This window comes from Oryctolagus cuniculus, chromosome 5, assembly GCF_051225735.1.
Source record: "Oryctolagus cuniculus isolate XC-2025 breed Fujian yellow rabbit chromosome 5, ASM5122573v1, whole genome shotgun sequence".
NCBI classification, from domain to species: domain Eukaryota; kingdom Metazoa; phylum Chordata; class Mammalia; order Lagomorpha; family Leporidae; genus Oryctolagus; species Oryctolagus cuniculus.
Genome location: NC_142871.1, coordinates 128111995 through 128128288, shown reverse-complemented (window position 1 = coordinate 128128288; position 16294 = coordinate 128111995). Strand labels below are relative to the sequence as shown.

The following is a 16294-nucleotide window of genomic DNA, read 5'->3' as shown; positions in this document are numbered from 1 at the left end:
CAACCGGCCCTGCCCTGTGCCAGAGGCAGGAAATGGGGGAAGAACTGTGCCTGTTACTGGCCGCCGAGGGGTGGTGGGTGCCAGCGGCTGGGGCTGCGCCAGGCCCTGTGACTCCACTGTCCAGAAGGGGCTGTGTCGGGAGGCCTGTGCACGGGCCTGCTCTACCTTGGGAGGGGGTGCCCAGGGCCCATGCAACAGCTTACTGGCACCGTTGCCGCCTGCCTGCAGGGTATGGGGTGGGGAGGAGGGAGGAACCTGGAGGGAGCACTGGATGGAGAGTCTGGACTTCCAAGGTTTCGTGAGAACCTGCTTCTGCCGCTGCCTTAGCCCTGCCAACCCTCGCCACTCTCTGGGCTCTGCTTCCTGAGCTCCGCGAGGCAGACCCAGTGCCAGCAAATACACTGGTGGACAAGGCGCTTGCGGGTTCTTTCTTCTAACCAGTGAGTGAGCAGCAGGTCAGAGGTGACATGGTCTGTGAAGGCTCACACAGGGGTGGGGTGGCAGGGAGGGTGGGCTCTCGGAAGGTGATGCAAGCAGAGGGAATGAGGAAGGGGCCTGTGAATATCTCTGAGCAGAGGGGAGAGTGACTGCAAAGGCCCTGAGGTCAGAGAGCTCCTGGCAATTTACAAATAGGCGGGAGGGAGGGGGGCAAAGGCGGCTCCTTTGAGGCTGAGCTGGTCAGCAGCGGCCTCAGTGAGGCGGGGCATGGGCGTGGATTCAGGGCCCATCCGGGCTTCCTGTGTGTTGTCTGTTGAGAATGGAGCGTCTCTGGTCTCTGCTCACTTCCCAGGGAGGTGTCCTGGCCAGGACCCTCAGGCAGAAACCATGTCAGGGCAGAGACCAGGATGAAGCAGGTGAGTCCTGCAGTGAGACACCTGTCTCAGGTGCAGCACTTAAGAAACACTAAGTAATTAGCATAAATAGTATTTTTTCTATCTAAAAATCAAAATCAACGCACAAAAGTTCACAAGGAACCAAATGCCAACATTTTAAAGACAGACAGGAGACAACGTTGGATTTGCATCATCGTGTCTCTTAGCTTCACTAGCCAGCTCGGCGCTGGCTCCAATAAAACTCCACAGACTCGGGCAGCTGACCCACGGAGCCATAGTTTGCCCGGTTGGTTTGTAAAAACACCGCCTTAAAATATGATTTACGGCGCTGGGAGTTGGACCTGGTGGTTAAGACACTGGTTGGAACACCCACATTCCATGTCAGAATGCTTGGTATTTCAGTCCTGGCTCTGCTCCTGACTCTAGCTTCCTGCTAATGTGCACCCTGGGAGGCAGCAGGTGAGGGCTCAATGGTTGGGTCCCTGTTGCCCTATGTGGGAGACCCTGGGGGAGTTCTCAGCTCCCAGCTTGGATTTAGCTGTTGCAGGTATTTGGGGAGTGAACCAGTAGATGAGAGTTCTCTGTGTGTGTGTGTGTGTCAAATAAATACACATAAATAAATCATTTTCAATGAGACTTCTCTTGGCACTCCCTAATCTTGCAGCCCAGGTGAGTGTCTCACTTACTTACAGAGCTGGTGACAAAGGTCTTGGGTTATAGTGCAGATCCCCAATGCTTATCCCTAAAGATACCATGGCAGAGGGCGGTGTTGGCATCTCAACTGGGGTCCCATGCTAGGGTCCATCACCCTGCAGTGTTCTATCCTGGAGTGTCAATCTTAATGCATATTGAGATTTTAAACCTCAAGTATACTTTCCATACACAAAGCGCATGCACCTTCAGCGTGCTGAGTCCCAGGCACACAGGAACACCCCTGTGCAGGGAGCCTGTGGGACCCAAGGGAAAGCAGGCTTTACTTTTGCGACAAAGCGCACATCAGCGCCTGCCACATTCAGAGCGCATTTGAGATCCAGCAGGCGACTTGGAACTGTAACCACAGTGAGGCTCCAGGGCTGGGCTGGTTCCAGAGTTTAGGGAAACCAAGGGCAGAGGGGCAGCGCTGAGGTCTGGGGCTGGCGAAGGGGCCCTCCAGAAAGGACAGCTGCCCCTGGAGGCGGGTGAGGCCCGGCCCGCAGGCCCAGGTAAGCCGGTAAGAATGCAGCAACCGCCAAGCGCCGGCGCGGGCGCGTCCCGGTGACTCAGCCCGTGCCAAGAAGGGGGAGTACGCCCCGCTCTCCCGAGCTCCCAGACGGCAGCCAGATCCCGGCCGGCTCCCGCGGCGCCCAGCCAGGTTCCTGGGGGGGAGGGGGCGGAACCCCCTCCTCCCGGCCCGCCCCACCTCGCTCCCGGCCGTGGCCACCCGGGCCCATCGCGGGGACGTGGCCGAGGTGGCGACAGCGCTGCCGGCGCCGTGGGGGCCGCGCCGGTCTTGGCCCCGACGGCGCCCCGAGGACCCGCGAGCGCCGTAAGTAGCAACCGCAAGGACTTGGCGGGGCTGGGAGGGGAAGGAGAGGAAGGGGAGATCCAGGAGAAGCCCGCGCCCCGCACCGGGCGCCGGCTTCCCGCTTCCTGCCGGGGCTGGAACGCGGGAGCCGGAGAGAAGGCCTGGCGCCGCCGCCGCCTCCTTAATTGCTCACTGGCCCTCCTGTGGGGAGTCCAGACGCGGCTCCTGGGCGGCCAGGCCAGGTGTGGCTGGGACGCTGTGAGGCGGGCGGGCCGCCCCACCTGAGGATCACCCCACGGGCAGCTCAGCCCCGCCTGCCGGCCCCGGCTCCATGCCCTCCCCCACCCCGGGGGCTGGGCCTCGGGGTCACGCAAAGGGTCCCCGGACGCCCCTCACGCTGCCTGGCAGCTCCCGCCTGCCCGCAGCTCACAATTCCAGATGTGCGCCCTCCCTCCCCTGCCTGCACGAGCGCCGGTCCTGGAAGGCCTCGGCTCCAGCCCGCAGCCCCAAGAAGCGCTGAGTTCCGAGCGGACTCTTCGCCTCCAAAAGTTGGTTTTTCTGACACAAATTCCCACGCACGGCTGGTAGGGACGGGGCGGAGGGGAGGGTGCTCGGGGCTGCTCCAGGGCAGGGGAGGCTGTGTCGTCACCACGCGGATGCCCCGAAGGACAGCCGCGGACCGGCAGGACGCCAGTCCGTGAGCCCCGAGCCCCGAGCCCCGGCCCCCGGCTGAGAACCTGGGCGGGCCGGGGGTGGGGGTGGGGGTGGGGGGCGGACCAAGGGCGCCTGAGAAACTTGATCGCCCCCAGCTCTGGGGCCCGGCTCGGGGGCTGCAATTATGCCGAGGCGTGCGGTAGTGTTCCCTCGCGCTCGCTCTCTTTCTCTCTCCTAACTTTGCTCAAACTTTTACGGAGTTTAGGACGGAATGAAAACGGCTCTCTCCTCTGTGCAGCCTGCGGAGTTCTGGGTCTCGGGAGATTAGGGTCTGGGGCGACTGGGCCCCCGCTGGGAGAGCGCGGAGGAAACGCGCCGAGCCAGCTTCCTGTGGGGGCTCAGGCCGCGGGCGCCCCGCGGACGGACGTGTCCGGCCCGGGCAGAGCCGAGCCCCGCGCGGGGGAGGGGAGGGGCGCTGGGAAGGCTAGGAGGGGGCGGGGAGAGGGTGGGCCAGGGACCGGGGGAGGGGAGCGGCGAGCAGGGGTGGAGCGAGGGGCTGGAGGGAGAGAAGGGAGGAGGAAGGGGGAGAGCCGCACGAGCTGGCGCGGAAATGGGAGAGAGGAGCGAGTGAGAGGGGAGGGGGCGCCGGACGAGCACCGCGGAGCCCAGTGGCCCCTCGGCTGGGGCGCCCGCTCCAGGCGCGCATGGCAGGAGGCGCGCGCTGATCCGGGCCGGGCGATCAAGTAGCGCGCAGCGGCCACGAGTGGGTCGAATCGGTGGCCGCGCGGGACTGGGGGAGGCGCGCGTGCGGAGGGATCGCCCTATCTAGTCCCGCTTTGCCCCGTTCGCGCGGGGAAGGTCGGCCTTGCCCGCTGAGCCCTGTTTCCCGCAGGTTCCGGGCCGATGTCCCAGGTGAGCGACCGGCGCCTCTCTCTCTGCGACGCGCCCCATGGAGCCCCCAGCGCAGCCCCTGACCCAGGTAGGACCGGGAATGGGGCGCGAAGCTGGGCGGGGGCGGAGGAGTGGGGGCTGGGGACGGATGGTTAGGAGGTCTCCCCCTTCCGCCTTGAGCTGTGGGGGCATTGCTCTGGGGAGCTTGGGTAGGGGTGGGGGCGAGAAGTCTGGGTCCCGGGATCCGGGTCCACTGCCAGGGGAAGGCTGGGGTGAGGGGGCAGGGCCAGAACGAGGCGGCGGCTGCGCCAAGTCGGTCCAACTCCCCCACCCCCAGCTCCAGACACACACACACCGCGAGTCCGTCTGTCCGTCTGGGATCTGCGTCCCAGCCGTTTCTGCCCAGTGTGTAAATATTTACGGGGGCCGCAGGCGGGGGTGGGGGTGTCTGAGTCTCTCCGTCCCTTCCCCCTGCCCAACCAGGGCCCAGCGCTTCCCGAAAACTTTTGTCTGCCTTGAGCCGCCTCAGCACCAGCCCTCCTGCCCTTGCCTGCTCATCTTTCTCGCCTTCCTGCCCTCCTGGCCCGCAGTCCCGGGGCCCCTACCCTGCAGGCTAAGAGCCTGCACACACACACACACACACACACACACACACCACCCAAGTGTCTCCTGCCCCCGCCTTGCAAGGTTGGGCGGGGTCCTCCCAGGAAAGGTTTGCCACACCCGGAGGGGCCTGGGGTAGGGGCTGGGCCCTCTACAGAGAGGCCCCGGCTGGGGCACACGGTGGAGGCAGGGTGGGGAGAAGTGGCCCCGTGCACATTCCACGACTGGAATCCCTCCTGGAGGTTACTCCACTTCTTTGCCTGCCTTCCACCCAGCCCAGGACTCTCCCGTCTCTCCTCTCGCTTCTCAGAAAACAGCAGGTCTGCTCCTGGCCCTGCTGACCCTACCTGTCTTGGACAGGTCCCCTGCCCTGGCTGGCCTCCGGCTGCACGTGTGTCCACAGAGGCTGGCGCACCTGTGGGGAGAGGCCCCAGTTAGCTCCCCCGTATAGCTGACGGGGCTGCTAAACCAGAGTGAGGGCCAGCAGCCAGCCCACGGGGGAGACAGAGTGTCTGCAGCCTGTCTGGAGAACCCTTCATGTCTCTTCTCCCTGTGGGACCTCGAGCAAGCACCTCTGGGGAATCTGATCTGCCAAGATCCCGACTCCTTCAGCCAGGAGAGAGAGCTGGGCCAGGGGCTGGAGAGCTTTTACTCTGAGCCTCCCAGGTGGCTGCTGGACTCTCTCCAGTCCTCTCTCCCCCAGCTCCTGCCTCCCTCCCCTCCCCCACTTTCGCCTGCTTTCTTTTTCCCATTTTCTGTGCTACCTCCTTCCAAATCGCCTTCTTCCTCTCTCCCATTCTCTTCACCAGCAGCAGCAGTAGTGTGTGTGTGTGTGTGAAACCTGCTCCGGCCAAGTGCCAGGGGCCAGGGTGGGACGCTGGGAAGGTTGAGCCCTGAGCTGAAACCTGAGTTCCCCCAGTGCCCCCGCAAGCCCCTTCCCCAGCCTGGGCTGGGCCATACAATGCGGCTTTCATAACTGGAGGCCATGCTGTGCCGCCGCCTTGGGAGAATGAGCCTGCTGCCCAGGAAGCCGAAACCGCAAGAGACCCAGCCAAAACCCCACAGACGCCTGCGTCCCAGGCCAGAGTGCCCCACGCTCCTGAGCGCTGACAGACAGCAAGGCCGCGGCGCTGCAGCCAGGAGCCCTGCTGGCAGGACAGGGACAAGCTGGCTCCCTCCCTCTGTCACCCAAGATGCAGATAGGGCACAGGGGAACTCGGGGCAGCTCTGGTTGGGGCAGGTGGCCAGACCCCACACCCTCGGCTCCCCCAGGGGCGTCCTCCTCACCCAGCTCTGAGCACCCCAAGAGGTCGGCTCCCTAACCCACAGGCAGGTTTCTGCTCAGTGCTAGGGCGTCACATTCCTGTGCATGGTTCTAAATTGAATTTCCTAGGGAATTAGAGCCTTCGGACTCAAAACTAACTTGATCCAACCTTAGGGGCCAGCTCAGGCCCTCCCCAGTGCTCACCCTAGCAGCCTGGACTGTGACCAGTGGCTTCACATTTAACTATGTGTGCATCAAAGGAGTCCGTATCCTCCAGCCTTCTTGGGGTTCAGGGCCAGATGCCCCTCTTATCCCCAACTTTCTCTTTCTCTTTCTCTCTCCTTCCACTGGCCTGGTGCATTCTCAATTCTAGAACTCAGTACTCACCCTAGGGCAGACTTTGGGGAGGCCAGTGAATGCTGACCCTACCCCAGGAGTGGTTCCCGACCAAGGTATAATTAAGAGGAGACACTGGGCACTGAGTTCTCGGCATCTGGGCTACTTGGAGTAGGGACTGCCGGCTCTGGGGCCAGGGAAGGCTTTCTGGAGGAAGAGGTCAAGGTCACACTGGGTCAGGGTGGATGGACGGAGTATGGAGAGTGGGAGAAGGGAAGAGTAGAACCTTCTGGTCAAGAGGAACCATACCAGCATAGGCGGACTGCTCAGAAAGGGCTGGCCATGGCCCAGGGCCACAGAGAGATCAGTCTGCCTGGGGCACAGGACCCTTGTACACTGATTAGATTGAAAATGTCATTGGAGGCCTTGAACGCCAGGCCAAGGAGAGACTGAAAAGTGGGGTTCCGGCCACCACTCTCTGACCAGACGAGGTCCTGGCCCTCTCTCTGCCCAGAAACGGGCAAAGCCCAGACCTGCTATCCACAAAGACAGTGAAGGGGCGGCTGCACTTGGGGGAACCAGGCTTTGGAGCCCTGGAACAAGGACCTCTCCCCACACCAGCCAGGGATCTTCTTAGAACCTCCATGGGTACTGGGTGCACCTGGAGAGAACCCTTCCCACTCGGAAGAGGTCCCGGCTCACCTGGTCCAGAACCAGCCCCCGACTTGGTGGCCAGCAGGCGGAGGGGGCCCACAGGGTCTCTTATGGCAGTGTGAGTCTCTCACAGCCTTCCTGCTTGGGCTTAGGGGTTTTACTTTTTAAAAGATCTATTTATTTGAAAGGCAGGGTGACAGGGAAGGAGAGAGAGAGAGAGAGCTTCCATCTGCTGGTTCACTCCCCAGATGACCGCAACGGCCTAGGCTGGCCAAGCTGAAGTCGGGAGCTTGGAACTCCATCCAGGTCTCCCATGTGGGTGGTAGTGGCCCAGGTACTTCTGCCATCCCTGCTTCCTTCCTAGGTACAGTAGCAGGGAGCTGGATCAGAAACGGAGCAGCAGGGACCGGAGCCAGCGTTCCCATATGGGATGCTGGCATTGCACGCAGCGGCTTAACCCGTTGCTCTGCTCTGGGTTTATGGATTTAAACAGGACCATCCACCCTCAGGAGTTTTCAAAACTCAGGATATTGACCTGAGCCTTATTCCTTGGAATGGAAATATGTGGAAGGAAGCCAAGGGGCTGCTGGTTTTTCCATATGTTCCTCTTTGGGTGGGGACCCTTGACAGGAGGGACACAGGCCTGGTGGCTTCTGCTCAGAGATGCCACCAGCGTGACTGGCACCACAGAAAGATGAGCAGGTGTGCAGCTGAGTGAGGGATGGCACAGGGGGACAAGGCTCCAATGGGGACCTTAGCCCCTACCCCAACCCTGCTGGCAGGTCCACACCAAGGCCCTTCTTGTCCTCTGCTGCCACCCCCTTCCCTGCAGCCCACGGCACACTTCCACCCTCCAGGAGTTTGTGTTTAGGGATGTTCTCGCTCCAAGGCTGGATATGGTCTCTGTAGATCACACAAAGGAAAACCAGGCTTCCCCCAGGGCCTGGCTCCACGGGCTCCAAGCGAGAGCCTTGTGCTTGTTTGTTGAGGCCTAGTGTTTGGGCCTCTGGGACAGAGTCTGCAGAACAGATCATCCTACCATTGCACCTCCCTTCTCGGTGCCAGCCATCCCTGGGCTTCCCAGCCTGGACACCAGCAGGTGGCACGTGCACTCACTGCGCCTTTCTCGCCTCTCTGAACCCGTGGCACAGCCCCCTCTTCTGCCCTGGGCTGGCTGGCCCTCCGTGCTGGACTTGGTTTTCTTTGCTTCCTTACTTTTCCTCGGGGCCCTCCTTGGGTCTTGGTCTGGCCTCTCTCTAATTTCTTGAGGCTCGAGGAAAGACGGTCCAGGGCATGGACATTGGGTGAGGAAGTCATTGGAAGAGATGGGGCTCCACTTTTTTGTTTTTAAAGATTTCTTTAGTTGAAAGTCAGAGTTACACAGAGAGAGAAGAGGCAGAGCAAGAGAGAGAGGTCTTCCATCTGATGGTTCACTCCCCAATTGGCCACAACAACCGGAGCTGTGCCAATCCAAAGCCAGGAGCTTCTTCCAGGTCTCCCATGTGGGTGCAGGGGCCCAAGGACTTGGGCCATCTTCTACTGATTTCCCAGGCCATAGCAGAGAGCTGGATCAGAAGAGGAGCAGCCGGGACTAGAATCAGTGCCCATAGAGGACGCCAGCACTTCAGGCCAGAGCGTTAACCTGCTACGCCTCAGCTCTGACCCCTCCACTCTTCTTAAAGCTTAACCCCTCCTGCTCGCCTTCTTCCCTCTCTAACCCTGGGGGCCAGGAGAGAAGACTTGACTCTGAGACTGATGGTGTCACCCCCTGTACTCCGGTGACCACAGGAGAAGGCCCGGGAGGTGACCCCAAGACCTGCCACGCCCCAGCTGTCCTATCGTACCAGCCAGCGGCCCCCTTGTCTGTGTTCCAGCTGCTCGCTCCGGGGTCTTGCCTCCTGCTGCCCTTCTCAAAATGCTCCTTCTTGGCTGATGCTTGCCTGAGACTCAGCATGGGCATTGCCTTCTCCAGGAAGCCTCCCAGCCACACACACGCACGCACACGCATGCACGTGTGCACCGGCTTGGGTGCCCATCTGCTCTGCTTACACAGCACTGTGGGTGTCCTCGCTGTGACTCCTGACCCTCAGCTGAAGTTTCGGCCCCCAAGGCTGGCTGAGACCTCCGGAGGCAGAGACCTGGTCTTTGTCACTCTGACACACGCAGTGCTTCACATGGTGCCAGGCCCTTGGTGCCTAATGTGAAGCCAGGGAGGAAGGGGGAGGGGTGAGTGGGGATGGGTCAGAAACTGGCCCCTGCATGCCAGGACAGTGCTGGCACTTTCTTTGCTCTCTGGAGCCCCAGGAATAGGCCTTGGAATCCCCCTTGAGCCCCGAGCCAGCAGCTGGTAAAACCAGGGCTTGGTTCTTGAGACTCATCCCTCAGGTCTCTCCCGCTGCACCAGGTGGGAGTGGCGGGACCCTCAGTCAGGGCTGCAGCCATGGTAGCACGCATGTAGGGGGTCATGGTGCAGAGCTGGACCTGGGGACCCAAGCCCCGAGCCGAGCCTCCTTCCCTGCAGCCTGCAATGGCCACAGCCTGGGCCCTGGCCCGTGACCCCTGGCTGCACTCCCAGGCCTTCCCGTGCCCAGTGGCTGCGGGTGTGGGAGCTCAGGCCCCTTCCGCCCCCCTGCCCCCCAGCGCCTACTCCTGGACCCAGGGGCCCTGGTGCTGCTGCCCTGGGAGTTGTGGGTTTGAAGGTGGCTCCATTTCTGCCTCCCGCCCACCATGGGCACAGCCCCTGTAATTACATGAGGCTGCGGTTTGCCTCTCCCCGGCCCTGCTGGGCCAGCTCCTTGTCTGTCTGCCTGCCCGGGGCGCCTCCCTGCTCCTCCCGGCAGGTCCCTCTGACTGCGCCTCTGGCCGTCGCCCTCTCGCTCTGACCCAGTTCCTCGCTGTCTATCTCCCTGTGCTTTCCGCATCGCGCTCGCTTCCCTGTCTCTGCCTCCACCCTGCCCTGTCTGTCTGTGCATCACTGGCGGCGGTCACCCTGTTGCTGAGTCTGCCTGTGTCCCAGGCTGGCTGTCACAGGATCTCCGTGGCTCTCGCCTTCCGTGCCCAATCTCCTGCCTTTCCGTGCTCTATCTCCCTCGTTTCTAACTCTCCCCATCCCTCTCGGGGCCTGTCTCTATCTCGTCATCACTGACCACCGTCTGTTCTCTCCTGCAGTGCTCCTGCCTGCTCTCCTCACTTCCCTTCGTCCCTGCTTCTTCCCTAACACCGCACACACAGCTATGCGCGCACACACACACCTGCTCCTTGGCAGGTTGTGGCCTTTTGAAGTCTGACACTGCGGCCAGACAGGTTAAGGGCTGGATTCCTGATACAAAGAGCCCGCTGGGTTTGCTGGGCATGCTGGGATGGGGCTAGGCAAATGGGGGGACACTGGGAAATGTGCCTCAGTCGTCTGCTTTCTCCCTAGCCCAGACGCTGTCCCTCCTGCCTGGGCTGGAGGTAGTAACAGGATCTGCTCACCCGGTGGAGGCAGCGCCAGAGGAGGGGTCCCTGGAGGAGGCAGCACCCCCTATGCCCCAAGACAATGGCCCTGGGGACCCTCCGGCCCTGGACAGCACTGACCTCGATGTCCCCACAGAAGCTGTGACATGTGAGTCCTGGGTGGAAGGGACTGGGGTGGCAATGCGCAGGGATTGCCCAACTCAGATGGGCTGGCAAAGTACAACAGTTGCCCCCGACCTGGCCTGCCCCGTGAGGGTGGCAGCGGGAGCAGTGGAAAGATGCACAGCGCTGTCACTGCGCTTGCTGGCGTCAGTGAGGAGTGACAGGCTCCAGGCACCGTGGCTCAGATCAAAGCACGAGGCTCTGGGGAGAGAGCCCCTGTGCCTTGAGGGAGAGCTGGGGGTCCTGGGGAGGGGTGCAGGGAGCCCTCTGCAGCCCCATCTTTCCAGGGCTCCCAGGTAACAAGGAAGGAGAGGAGCCCACACTTTCACCGGAGAGAAAGCACAATTCAGCTCCATTTTCCAAGCCTTCCAGGTATCCGGGAAGTCCTAGGAGAGAGTGCATGGTCCACCTTTCCCCTTAGGAGAAAGGGAAGAAGCAGCCTGGATCATGGCATAATAGCTATAGACACATCTTTACTTTCCCTGGATGAGCTCATTGCTCTCTAAATCAGCCTGCAGCCAGGCAGCAGAACAGCCATGGCCAAGCCCATTTCACAGATGAGCACACTGAGGCACAGAGAAAGCAGCTCGCCCTGGTCACACACTGGAGAACTCAGGGCTGCCAGTCTGGTGCTCCTTCCTGTGCCTGCCTGCCCAGCTGGCACAGCTGAGCAGGGAGCCGCCTTGGCCAGGGCATCTGGGGCTAAGCTGGACTCCCTGGAAGTCGAGGGTTACTAAATCCTGCTAGCACGCTGCCCTTGGCCTCTTGCAGACACACCCACCAGCAGAATTGAGAGAAAGAGGTCAATGCAGTGGCCATGGAGGAGGAGGCCTGGCTGGGAATGGGACAGACACTCCTGTGTCTCTGGGCCCCGAGTGTTTGCTCTGTGACTCAGCTCCCACCCCCACCCCCATGGCCAAGGCCACAGGCAAGCTCTGTCTGTCTGCCTGAGCCTCCCAGGGCCCTCAGCCCACCACGCACTCCCGCCCGCTCTGGCCACTGTGCCCGTGGTTAGGGAGCAGGGCAAGGGGCACCGGAGCTGGCCAAGGACTCTGCCCGACCCCCTCCATGTGGCCAGGATGACTCAGGCCTGGCCACTTCCCATGGCCTTGCCCTGTTTACAAGGATGCTGGCCTCAGCCACACCTGCTGCCAGAGGCTGCCGGCACGGAGCATCTCAGGGACCCAGACTCCATCCTGTCCTCCTCTCCTTTCTCCCATGTCCACGGTCCCCCTCCACCCCTTCCTAACTGGGAGACCTTTGGCAAGTTTTACCCTTCCTGGGCCTCAGTTTTGTCATCTGTACAATGGGGCCAAGAAGAGCTCTGTGGCACTCTCACCACCAGCCGCCTCCCACACGCCTGCGCTGTCTCTCGGGACCCAGCCGAGGTGTGGGAAGCATCGGGCGTGGGGCGGGCTCTCCAGGGTCAGCCTCCTTGCACCCTGGTGCTCGAGTTGAAGCTCAGGCCACGGGGGCTCCTGGCCCCCCGGAGTCTCCCCGCCAGCCCCCCTCTTCCCATCACTCCCTCCTCGCCCAGACCTCAAGGCCCTGCAGCGAGAGAACAGGAGGGAGGGTTCAGGAGGCGGCAGCAGGAGCTCGAGGGGCTGCTGTGCGGAGCCCCTGGATTCCAGGGCCAGGCGTGCATCTCCAAACAGATGTTTCCAATAAATCACCCAGCACAGCAAGGGCAAAAACAGCTGGGGGCTTGGCAGAGGCCGGGGCGAGGTTAACTGCTTCGGCGCTGCCTGCCCCAGCTCAGCCGGACGGCCGCTGCTGCTCTTGTCAGCGTCCAGGACCTCACGGCAGGAAAGTAGGTTTCGTGTGGGGTGAGACGGTGGGGGCCGAGGCCCTGAGCCCCCCGCCCCTGCTGTGCACCTCCCTTTTCTGGAATGAGCACAGGACTGGCCAGGCTGAACTCTGCAGCTCTTCCACAGTGTGGTTCTGGGATAGCCAGTTCTGCCCCCTGAGCCTCAGTTTCCCTGTCTGCAGAAGATACATCTAACCGGGTGCCCCGTGGTGCATCTAAGAATAGAACACATCACCCTTTCTTTCATCTCTCCAGGCCAGCCTCAGGGGAACCCCTTGGGCTGCACCCCACTACTGCCTAATGGCTCTGGCCACTCCTCGGAGCTGGGCGGCGCTAGGCGGGCGGGGAATGGTGCCCTGGGTGGCCCCAAGACCCATCGGAAGTTGCAGACGCACCCATCTCTGGCCAGCCAGGGCAGCAAGAAGAGCAAGGGCAGCAGCAGACCGGCCGCCTCCCAGATCCCCCTCCAGGCACAGGAAGGTAAGCCCCCCACCCCACAGCTGAGCTTCTCAAAGTGCGGTCCACGCGCCGGGCTGGCATCTCGGCTGGGTTGTAGTTAGAGACGCAGGCTGGCAGGCCTCCCAGTCTCTGGAGAGTTTTTGTTTTTGTTTGTTTTGTTTTTTTGTTTTTTGGTTTTTGACAGGCAGAGTGGACAGTGAGAGAGAGAAACAGAGAGAAAGGTCTTCCTTTGCCGTTGGTTCACCCTCCAATGGGTGGCCAGCGCACCGCACTTGATCTGATGGCAGGAGCCAGGTGCTTCTCCTGGTGTCCCATGCGGGTGCAGGGCCCAAGCACTTGGGCCATCCTCCACTGCACTCCCGGGCCACAGCAGAGAGCTGGCCTGGAAGAGGGGCAACCGGGACAGAATCCGGTGCCCCGACCGGGACTAGAACCCGGTGTGCCGGCGTCACAAGGCAGAGGATTAGCCTAGTGAGCCGCGGCACTGGCCTGTTTTTGTTTTAAGATTTATTTGTTTATTTGAAAGGCAGAGTTACAGAGAGAGGGAGAGAGAGGTCTTCCACCCGCTGGTTCACTCCCCAGATGGCTGCAACGGCCAGACCAAAGCCAGGAGCCAGGAGCTTCTTCTGGGTCTCCCACATAGCTGCAGGGGCCCAAGGACTTGGACCATCTTCTACTGCTTTCCCAGGCCATAGCAGAGAGTTGGATCGGAAGTGGAGCAGCCGGGACTCGAACCAGCTCCCATATGGGATGCCGGCACTGCAAGTGGTGGCTTTACCCGCTATGCCACAGCACTGGCCCCCAGTGAAGGCTTTGAAACAAGGTGGCAACCCCATTATTTTCACATCTGAAAGTGCAAGACCTTGTCATACAGGAAGACAGGGTCAGACCTCCACTGCAGACTGAGGGCGGGCAGCCTTGCTATGTCCTGTGGCCTGGCCCAGGATGGTTGCTCAGCACCCAGCAGCACCCCGAGGGGTCCAGAGCGTGGGTTCTGCAGCCAGCCTCCTGAGACGGGCTCCCACCACTGCTCAGCTGGGAGCCCAAGGGCGGGTTCACACATTCGTGCATTACCAATTTTTTAAAAAAGATTTGTTCACTTGAAAGGCAGAGTTACAGAGAGGGAGAGACATCGAGAGGGAAAGAGAGAATCCATCTTCCATTTGCTGGTTCACTCTCCCAGCAGCCGCAACAGCTGGGGCTGGGGCTGGGCCCAGCTGAAGCCAGGAGCCTTGAATTTCATCCAGGTCTCCCACGTGGGCATGGGGGCGCTGGGGTGGGGAGGGGCTTGCTGCACTGAATGGGGGCTGAGGGAGACCTCCTTGAGAGTGACATTTGGACCAAGAAGGGGGAAGGGTGTGAGCTGACCGCGCAGATCTGCGGTGAGATGAGTTCCAGTGGGAGAGGGGCCTGTGGGGCCAGGGGGCGGGGGAGCGCCGTGGGGAAGACACTGAGGGCCCGGCTTCTCCTCCCAGGGCGGTGGGGCCGGGGGAGGGGCCTGGACAGAAGAGGGGCAGCAGCCGAGGGTCGGTGCTGAAGGAGCCCGCTGGCCGCTGTGTCGGGGCAGGGAACGGGCGCCCGGGAGGCTGCTGCGGTGGCCTCGCGCGCAGGCCAGCCGAGCAGAGTGGAAGGGTTCCCGGTGCATGAGGGGCCTTCGGGAGGTTCCAGGGGAAATTACAGGATGGGTTTCTGTGGATGCAAAAAACACGCACGAGTAGTTTTTTCACACGTGCGTTTCCCACGAACTTTTGGAAGACCCCTCGTGCTTTTAAGTGATTTCTGCTGCCTCCTTTTCTTCACCTGGGGGGTGAGGCTGATCATAGCCCCCACCTCCCAGAGTTTCAGCGAGGTCAGCTCTTGCCCAGCGCTGGGAACGGTGCCTGGAACACACCACACACCATCCCTCCCGTGATTGCTACGTAAATAAGCAGGGAGGTGGCTCCGTGGAGCCGTGGGCAGTTGCTTGTGCCCAGTGAGTGGCGAGCACCTGGCAGGCAGGAGGGACGCACCGTGGGCGCTCCGCGCCCGCGTGTGGCTGCTGTCGCCGGTCTCCCACGCGCCTGTGTCACCCTGTGCCCTCCACCTGCCCGGCTGCAGACTGCTGCGTCCACTGCATCCTGTCCTGCCTGTTCTGCGAGTTCCTGACGCTGTGCAACATTGTCCTGGACTGCGCCACGTGCGGCTCCTGCAGCTCCGAGGACTCGTGCCTCTGCTGCTGCTGCTGCGGCTCCGGGGAGTGCGCCGACTGCGACCTGCCCTGCGACCTGGACTGCGGCATCCTGGACGCCTGCTGCGAGTCCGCCGACTGCCTGGAGATCTGCATGGAGTGCTGCGGGCTCTGCTTCTCCTCCTGACCCGCACAAGCTCCAGCAGCCACCTCCCCACGCCCGCTTCCCCTCCCACCCACCCACCCACCCAGGGCCCCCGCGCAGGACCCCAGTCCCGGTGAGAACGGTGGGGGGTGGGGGTGGGGAAGTGCTCCGAGAGGCCCGGCCCACACAGCAGAGAAGCCCAGCAGCCTGGCCGGGTCACCAGGGCCAGAAGGACCTGGTGGGGTGGGTGGGAGGGGGTGTGACGATCTGGGACCAGCCGCCAGGGCTGCAGAACACTGTGAAAGTTAGGGGGCGCCGAGAAGCGGAGAGGTGTGCACCGTCTCTACTGCTCCCCGGCTCCCGGCTGCTGCCCCAGGCTTGGAGGAGAGCAAAATGTGAAGAGACACCCACCCACCCAGCCCTCAGAAAGGGCCCTCCCCGCCTCCTCTCCTGGGCTCCTGCAGGGGCCTAGCCCATGCAGTGAGCAGAGGCCAGGGCTGGGCACAGGCTGGGCTGGGCTGGGCTGGGGCGGGAGGGGGGACACTAGGGGAATGACTGGAAGGGGGAGGGGGGAGTGGGAGGGTCTGTAAATAAAGATTGTCATCTCAGATTCCTCCAGGAGTCACGGGAAATCATCAGGGACCACCCCTCTCTCTCAGAGCAGACACTCCCGAAGGGCACCCCAAGAGCCAAGACCTCCCACTGGGGTCCCTTCTGCAGCTTTCCCTACCCCAGAGAGCAGCACCGCCCTGCTCTGCCCAGTCTGCTCTCCCCAAGGGAAGGTACAGGGTACCTGCTCCCGGACACTCTTGTTCCACCAAAGGGAGGGGAGCCCAGAGAGCGAAGAGTTAACCCTGGCTTGGAATTAATTAACAACAGATGTGCTCAGGTTTCGATTAATTAATCTCCTGCTGGCTCCAGCTTTCCCCAGGCCCTTGCCTTTGAAGTGGCCCAAGGCAGGGGTCCTGTCTTCCTGTGTCAGCAGCAGAGGGAACCCCCCACAGCAGGTTCACCCTGGCCTGGCACAGCCTGAAATTGCACTGGGCTTCGGTGGAGGGCGAGCTGTGGCCTGCATAGAGGCCATACACCTAGGCTCAGTCAAACCCTGGTTGTGAGGGGGCTGAGAAAGAGAGTGCGTTGAGACTGCTGGAGCCCCAGAAGCCATCTACCCTGCACCCTTGGGGTACAGAGGGGAGGGACTGACCAGTGACAGCAGGCCTGAGAGCCAGTGTGCACCCTGATGGGGCATGGCAGCTGGACCTGGGGGTACATCCCCTGGTAAGGGGGACTTGGAGTGTCCTGAGGAAGGCCAGGAAAAGCGGGAGCACAGGAATATTCCAGAAATAAAGGCTGCAGTGC

At 61.9% G+C, this 16294-nt stretch overlaps 1 protein-coding gene across 11 annotated transcripts; it reads left to right on the top strand.

Annotated features, from left to right (window-relative positions):
- Positions 1-1898: 1898 nt before the first annotated feature.
- MDFI (MyoD family inhibitor) lies at positions 1899-15549 on the top strand. Of its 11 annotated transcripts, none has more exons than XM_017344782.4 (5): positions 1899-2035; positions 3884-3970; positions 10166-10343; positions 12420-12644; positions 14721-15549. In XM_017344782.4, exons 2-5 carry the CDS (start codon positions 3941-3943, stop codon positions 14975-14977), a joined length of 690 nt encoding a protein of 229 aa, XP_017200271.1. In that variant the 5' UTR covers positions 1899-2035; positions 3884-3940; the 3' UTR covers positions 14978-15549. The 11 variants fall into 11 exon arrangements, with proteins under 11 accessions (XP_017200271.1, XP_008260951.1, XP_008260952.1 ...); XM_008262729.5 differs by having other exon boundaries at positions 1909-2035; positions 10161-10343; XM_008262730.5 differs by lacking the exon at positions 1899-2035 and adding an exon at positions 2104-2358.
- Positions 15550-16294: the final 745 nt, after the last annotated feature.

Excerpts from the sequence above, each read along its gene's own strand:
- MDFI (XM_008262729.5), top strand. The coding sequence starts at position 3,895 with ATGTCCCAGGTGAGCGACCGGCGCCTCTCTCTCTGCGACGCGCCCCAT. Across the intron at positions 3,971-10,160 it reads CAGCGCAGCCCCTGACCCAG|CCCAGACGCTGTCCCTCCTG; the intron begins GTAGGACCGGGA and ends CTTTCTCCCTAG. Across the intron at positions 10,344-12,419 it reads CCCCACAGAAGCTGTGACAT|GCCAGCCTCAGGGGAACCCC; the intron begins GTGAGTCCTGGG and ends TCATCTCTCCAG.